At 44.6% G+C, this 7,180-nt stretch overlaps 1 protein-coding gene across 2 annotated transcripts; it reads right to left on the bottom strand.

Moving 5' to 3' along the window:
* Positions 1-1,008: 1,008 nt before the first annotated feature.
* MED18 (mediator complex subunit 18) lies at positions 1,009-6,562 on the bottom strand. 2 transcript variants are annotated; one of them, XM_073564007.1, is made up of 3 exons: positions 6,387-6,562; positions 6,170-6,247; positions 1,009-2,321 (listed from the first exon to the last, which is right to left on the bottom strand). In XM_073564007.1, exons 2-3 carry the CDS (start codon positions 6,240-6,242, stop codon positions 1,768-1,770), a joined length of 627 nt encoding a protein of 208 aa, XP_073420108.1. In that variant the 5' UTR covers positions 6,243-6,247; positions 6,387-6,562; the 3' UTR covers positions 1,009-1,767. The 2 variants fall into 2 exon arrangements, with proteins under 2 accessions (XP_073420108.1, XP_073420115.1); XM_073564014.1 differs by having other exon boundaries at positions 6,170-6,250; positions 6,387-6,561.
* Positions 6,563-7,180: the final 618 nt, after the last annotated feature.

Genomic DNA, 7,180 nt, shown 5'->3' with positions numbered 1-7,180 from the left:
CCCAGAATTACGTTTTTTTTTTTTTTTATCTCTGTGACAATGCATTAAAATGCAATAACAGGCAATCAAAAGAATGTGTCTGCATAAAAGTGGTATCCTTAAAAATGTCAGCTCTGCACGCAAAAAATAAGCCCTCACCCGACCCCAGATCACGAAAAATGGAGACGCTACGGGTCTCGGAAAATGGTGTTTTTTTTAAACAAACTTTGGATTTTTTTTTCACCACTTAGTTAAAAAAAGAACCTAGACATGTTTGGTGTCTATGAACTCGTAATGACCTGGCGAATCATAATGGTGGGTCAGTTTTAGCATTTAGTGAACCTAGCAAAAAAGCCAAGCAAAAAACAAGTGTGGGATTGCACTTTTTTTTTGCAATTTCACCGCACTTGGAATTTTTTTTCCCGTTTTGTAGTACACGACATGGTAAAACCAATGGTGTTGTTCAAAAGTACAACTCGTCCTGCAAAAAATAAGCCCTCACATGGCCATATTGATGGAAAAATAAAAATGTTATGGCTCTGGGAAGAAAGGGAGTGAAAAGCAAACGCAAGAACGAAAATAACCCCGGTCTTAATACCAGTAAAGGCCAAGTAGACCGCTGTGAGTGGATACTAATAGCCTGTGAAGCTCCATGTTTATTACCCCCTTTTCAGACTGTAAACATCAGCCCCCAACTGTCAGCTTTCCATCAACTGGTTAAGGCCTGTTTCACACTTCCGTTTTTGTGTCCGCCAAACGGATCCGTTTCCGTTTTTTTGACGGAAACTGATGCAAACGGATCCGTTTTTTTGACGGATCCGCGGTAACCGTAATGGAAGTCTATGGGACAAAAAAAACGGATCCTGCAAAAAATGGCGGATCCGTTTTTTTACGGAAAACAACGGATTTTGACGGATTTGAAAAAACGGAAGTGTGAAACAGGCCTAAGGAAAGTTAGGGGAACCCTAAGTAACTGAATAATAAGTTGCACACCCATTGCACGGATTATGTAGCTCAATGACATCTATATATGTATATAAAATTGTTTTATTAGCTAGTAAACTAGCTTTCAAATGACAGTTACAGTATGTAAAAGCTTGGGTGTATGCAATCCTTATGTAGTGCATTTTTAACATGTCATACGGATGCTAGGTGAGAAAAATCACATTTTACTTGCATGACACTCGTCCTACTTTCAGGAACAACATTGGAGCGATTTTATTTACGCTGTTGAGTGTGAGCCTTTATCTTGAGAACCGTGGTCCATCACACGTCATGTAAAATGGCCATGCATACACAGCTCTATTCATTAATAAATTATGAATATTGGCAACAAATGCTAGTAATAAAGAATCATACATTTAGAAGAGAAAACTGAACTGTGCGATTGTGGCCCATTTATGTTTTTTTTCAATAAAGCAAGGCTAACATGACATTTTACCCTAATTTTGATTATTCCATTGGGGATTATGTCTGAACCCCCATAAAATAGGATTCTGGCATATGTACCAACAGGGCCATTGAAAGTAATTATGCAGTCTCAGTCTGCCGTTATACATCATTTTCAGCTGTACATATACCTAGCTGAGGGTGAAAGCTACTACGTCTTGCTGTCCACCTCCAATAGGCATATAGGGCCGAAAATGATGTATGACAGAGAACACAGTGACTCCATCTGCGTCGCTACATACGCAGGAATCCTGTTTTAGGGGTTCAGATGCAAGCTTTGAAAAAGCCCACTGAACATAAAACAAAACACATAGCCTTAATCAGAATGAAATCAACTTTTCACATTAGACGTTTCGGATCTATTTTTTCTAGCTGCACCAATGGTCTAAGCTGTTCAGAGAAACTTCTGACTTCATCAGAGACACTATCCTGGCCAGCAGGTGCCACTACGCTGAGTTCTACCAAATAAGAAAGGGACAGTGGCTCAGCACCTTCAGCTGTTCCTGCCACCATAACACGAAACACTTTGTAGACTGCAATTTTCATAACTCCCTTGCGAAACAAGTGTCCTCTTGCTATAAATTCATGATCCATTCGAAAGCCCATCTCTTGAAGGAATTCAGGTAAGACTTCTGAGGTAGAAATGTCAACACAGTTCCTAACTAATGTGTGCCGGCTTCTGTCTCCAGCCTCTGGTTGGCCGAGATAACGAAGGTGCCATGGTGCTCCTGGACGGTCAAGTGGTCGACGGGCACGAAGTACAAAGGGGCTCGCTTGCTGGCCTTTTAGTAAATATACACTTTCATGATCCGCAAATGTCTCTGGTTCCATGTTGTCACATAATCCACGTAAGCGGTGAAGGAGGCTCTCCAGTCCTTGGTCTAGAATACTGCCTAAAGAGAAAAACTGAAGAATGACTTTGAAATAGGAGAATATCAGTTATAAAGGATAAAACTTATTTGGCTCTATTCACACTTGCATACCTGTTAGGGTATTTTGAATGAAAAAAAAAGTACTGTAGTTTGCAGAAATACATTTGCACAATTGACATTAGTAGTGTCTTGTCTGCAAAACCGCTGAGACCAGAGTACACAGCAATTTTCTCCCCATAGTAAAAAATGCTCACGTGAACAAGCGTATTGATTTACATTGGTTAATGCACGGTATGTGTCATAGTGCATACGTGTTGAAATTATGTTCATAATAAAAAAAACAAAACAAATGCAGTAATTTATTTTATGACAGTACTTTATGGGGAAATGTGACAATTTACCATCAGATATCACTACAAGCAGTAATATGTAATAGTCTGTAAGTCTGTGTACATAGAAATAGCTTACTGCTAAGCTTCATCGTGTGGTTTCTGTTATCCTCCTGGAAATGCAGGAATAAATTGACAAGTGGGTGTTACCACTTCTTAGCACCAAGGCCTGCAGGGACAAGCAGTCTAGAACTGCAGCTCATATTTAAAGGGAACCTGTCACCTGTTTTGGCCACTATAAGATGCGGCCACTGCCTTTCACGGCTTATAAACATTCTATAATGCTGTAGATAAGCTCCCGGTCCGACCGGAACGATAAGAAAAATAAGTTATTATACTCACCCGGGGGGAGGGGGCGGTCCGATGGGTGTCGCAGGTCTGGCGCCTCCCATCTTCTCACGATGCTGCCCTCCTACTTCATGGCTCCCCGGCATTGCGCTCCTGCGCAAGCGTACTTATCTACCTTGTTGAGGGCAAAGTACAGTACTGCAGGCACCGGACCTCTCTGACCTTTCCTGGCGCCTGCGCACTACAGTACTGTGCTCTGCCCTCAGCAGACATAGAAGCCTGTGCAGGAGCGATGAAATAAGCAGGAGGGCGGCGGCGCAAGAAGATGGGAGGCCCAGGACCGCACCCCCCTGGGTGAGTATAATAATACTTATTTTGCAGGTCGGCTCAGGGGCTTATCTACAGCATTGCTGTAGATAAGCACTGAAAAGCCGTGGCCATATCTTATAGTGGCCAAAAGAGGTGACAGGTTCCCTTTTAGAACATGAAAGCTGAGCTGCAGTGCTTAGCAGAAGTCCAAACAATGTTCACACCTGGCAGCAGCAGGCCGATTACAGCCAATTGGTGGGGGGTCCGACATATGGCGCCACCACCACCACATCTGAAATTCATGACTTATCTGATTGATAGGTCATCAATATCAGAGGTCCAGACAACCACTTTACTAACGACTTTCTAGAGAAACATGGCGCCCAATTCCCTAAAGCAGGGGGTGCACAATGTCTCCTGGTCCTAGTCACATCGTTAGACTGAACCAATCCCAAAATTAAAGCTGAGATTCTGTAACGTTCATGGTGTATCAAAAGTTCATGACAAGTGTCTGAAAGGTGGTAGTCCTGGAAGTGGAACCCGCACTGGTCAGACAAAACTGGACTCCCCTTGTGTACTCTTCACAGTTCAGAAAGGAAGAGACTATCCATGCACACTGTCACGATCAATTTAGGAGACCTGCAGCTAGTCCATGTATTGGAGTCTGTGATCAGACGTCTGCATGAGCCCTTATTCAGTTTTATTTCATGTACAAGAAAAACAGAGTTTCCCTGGTGATTTGCATTTGTTTTTTCACTGATGAGAAACAACATTTTCCTCTACCTCCTATCAGACAGCTCACATATCAGGCCGCACTCGGCTGTACCGGTACTTTTTTCACTGACCGATAGACTTTCATTGGTGAGTTTGACCCAACACTCACACCAATATCAGACATGTCTCTGCGATTTTGCATGAAGCACACGGTCAGCAAAAATCTCATGGTCTTGTGATCAGCCCCACAGACTGTCATAGGCACGAGTGCAGGTGTGAAATTAAGCCGATAGCACTCGTGTGGGAGTGTTTGGCCACGAACCTACTGTGCCGCCACCAACACACAGTGCACAGGCTACTGAAGGCAAGAGCTTTATTAATCAAAATCTATTGTGAGGGTATGTTTCCACGGTCAGGAAACGCTGCGGGTTTGACACTGCATACAGCCGCAGCGTCAAATCAGCAGTGTCCAGATGTTACTGCATAGTGGAGGGGAGTTCATGAAATCGCGTCTCCACTATGCGTTAAAAGATGCAGGCGGCAGACCCGTGTAAATGGACATGCGGCACATCTTTTCAGAACGCAGCATGTCTGTTTACGATGCGGTGATGCTTCGTCGCCTCACCGTAGATTTCCCATAGAAAATCATTAGATGCGGTAAAACCGCATGTAATAGTCACATGCGTAGTAACTGTGTAAATGCAGCTTACTATGCATGTCTACTAATTAACATGTCTTACCTGTCCCGCCGCCGGAAGTCTGCGTCCACTGCAGTTCTCGCGATAACTTAGCTTATTGCGAGAACTGCCATGTACGTGACCGGGGGTTATCTCCAGTCATGTACACAGTGTAGGTGATAGCTGGAGATCTCCGGCGGTCATCTACAAGCTCTGCTATATCTGGACGTCATGCATCCAGATGTAGCAGAGCTGGACTCGTCGTGGGACACTTGTATAATGGACTTCGCCGGATCAAGGAGTATACTGTTGGTTTGCTATTTTATTTTTTGGAGTGATCGGAGGCTTCACTTGGATTTGGGCATGCAATAAAAATATGGAAAACTGTGTAGTGTTTAATATCATTAAAATACTTTTTTTTCTGGCTGCATCTTTTTTTTAACCCTTTATCTATTGGATTAATAATGGATAGGTGTCTTATTGACACCTCTCCATTATTAACCTGGCTCAATGTCACCTGACAATCAAAAGGTGACATTAACCCCTTATGACCCCATATGCCACTGCTACACGGGAGTGGGAAGAGAGAGGCTAAGTGCTGGAATTGGCGCATCTTACAGATGCGCCATTTCTGGGGCGGCTGCGGGCTGGTGTTTGTAGTCGGGGTCCAATATCCATGGACCCTCTCTAGGCTATGAATATCAGCCCACAGCTGTCTGCGTAGCCTTTCTGGGTATTAACTATAGGGGGACCCCACGTCATTTTTTTTTGGGGGGGGACACACCTATTTTAATAGCCAGTAAAGGCTAGGCAGACAGCTGTGGGCTGATATTCATAGCCTGTGAAGATCCATGGGTATTACCCCTTCCCAGCCTACAAATATTAGCCCCCGGCCATCAGCTTTCCCTCTCTGGCGCAGAAAATTGCACAGGAGCCCACGTCATTTTTTTTGAGGAGGCCATAACCAGATAGATATATCGATATATCTCATTCCTTCTATCTATCATCATCATGTCTGTCTGAGCGTGTGTAATGGAGTGTGGGTTGGACAATTGTTAAAGAGAAGGTTGGACCAGAAATGACATCACAATTCTTTTTTTTGTTAAATAACATACTTTTATTTAGCTTACAAGAAAAAGCATACAATCCGCATGAAAAAAAAAGCATCAAAAACGCAGGTGACCTGCCAGTGACCTCTGATGCAGATTTGGTCCAGAATTTACCTGCGTCAAATCCTGATGCGATCCTGACCGTGGAAACATACCCTGAACGACATGTAGCCCCAATTCCATGCATGCAAGTCCCAACAAATGTACAACCCCTTTAAGGAAGAGCTGGCAGCATTTTTATTTTGTAAATGGGTGGCATGAGGTCCCTGACATCCCCAATCTCGTCCTCACAGGGCTCCGGGAAATATTAGCCGATTTCCCCCACCCCAAGTGTCCTTCAAAAATATAGATTTTTAGTTCTCACATGCAGTTTTCCAACCTACCTTGCAACAGATACTCCATCATGTTAATGGTTCCTCCCGATACAGGCATGGTGGTCACAGGGGGTGCCTCCATTACTGCTGCTTATGAGGAGACATAAATGATAGGTGAGCGAGACTTCTTATTCCTGCCCCCCTCTCAGCACACATCACACTAGTCATGGCCGTCACCCTGTCGGCTAAATAAAGCCCTCGGGTTACAGCACCCTCATCACCTTACCGACTATACCAGCAGAAGCCTTCAGAACTACAACACCCACAATGCAACGGACGTCGAGATCGCTGACTGCCGCCGTCAACGCGCAGAGCGTAGCATCATCAGTAGACGAAGGCTTAGGCCGCCTCCTTCCGCGCCGCGCGACCTCCTCACAGCGGCGCCGCGCAACCACGTGACGCACGACATTTTATAAAATTCTGGAGCGAGCGCGCGTAAATCAAATGGCCGCTGTAGTGTTCAGGTCTCTGACGTAGGAGGTTGGCATTGAGAGGCCGCGAGTTCAGAACATAGAGAAACATGGGCTGTGGCCCTTTTCTGCGTAGGTGAATTTCTCCCAGGAAGACCACAGTTTAGCGCGTTGGGCTATGTGTAGCCCTAGTGTTATTGGTGGCGTGGAAAGCAGACATGAACTCAAGTATCCCTTTGTCTCTGGGACATCTAAACGTCATTTTGGCACAGACTTTACAAGGCTATGGGCGTTATTTAGCACAGGTTTTACATTATTTTATGCCCTAAAAAGTACCATCTACTCCATTTTGTATAGTTGTGGCAGTGTAGCGTGGCGTTCGCTGTGGGCAGGTACTTCTCTCTTACGCCCCACCACATTACATGAAAGTAAGGGGGTCCTTGCTGGGTGTGTGAATTGTGCTGTGAGGGTGTTACACCTTTGCAGACTCCATATTTCGGATGACTTTGGTTGTCTAGGGACAGATGAGGGAGACCAACCCCAGCTCAGAACTACAGTCCAGTTAGAAAGAGTCTTTAACTAAACCCGCAGTTCCACGTCAATTGCTAGA

Source organism: Dendrobates tinctorius, unplaced genomic scaffold, assembly GCF_039654945.1.
Source record: "Dendrobates tinctorius isolate UK_male_01 unplaced genomic scaffold, ASM3965494v1 ptg000015l, whole genome shotgun sequence".
NCBI classification, from domain to species: Eukaryota; Metazoa; Chordata; class Amphibia; order Anura; family Dendrobatidae; genus Dendrobates; species Dendrobates tinctorius.
This window is presented reverse-complemented; position numbering and strand designations above follow the sequence as displayed.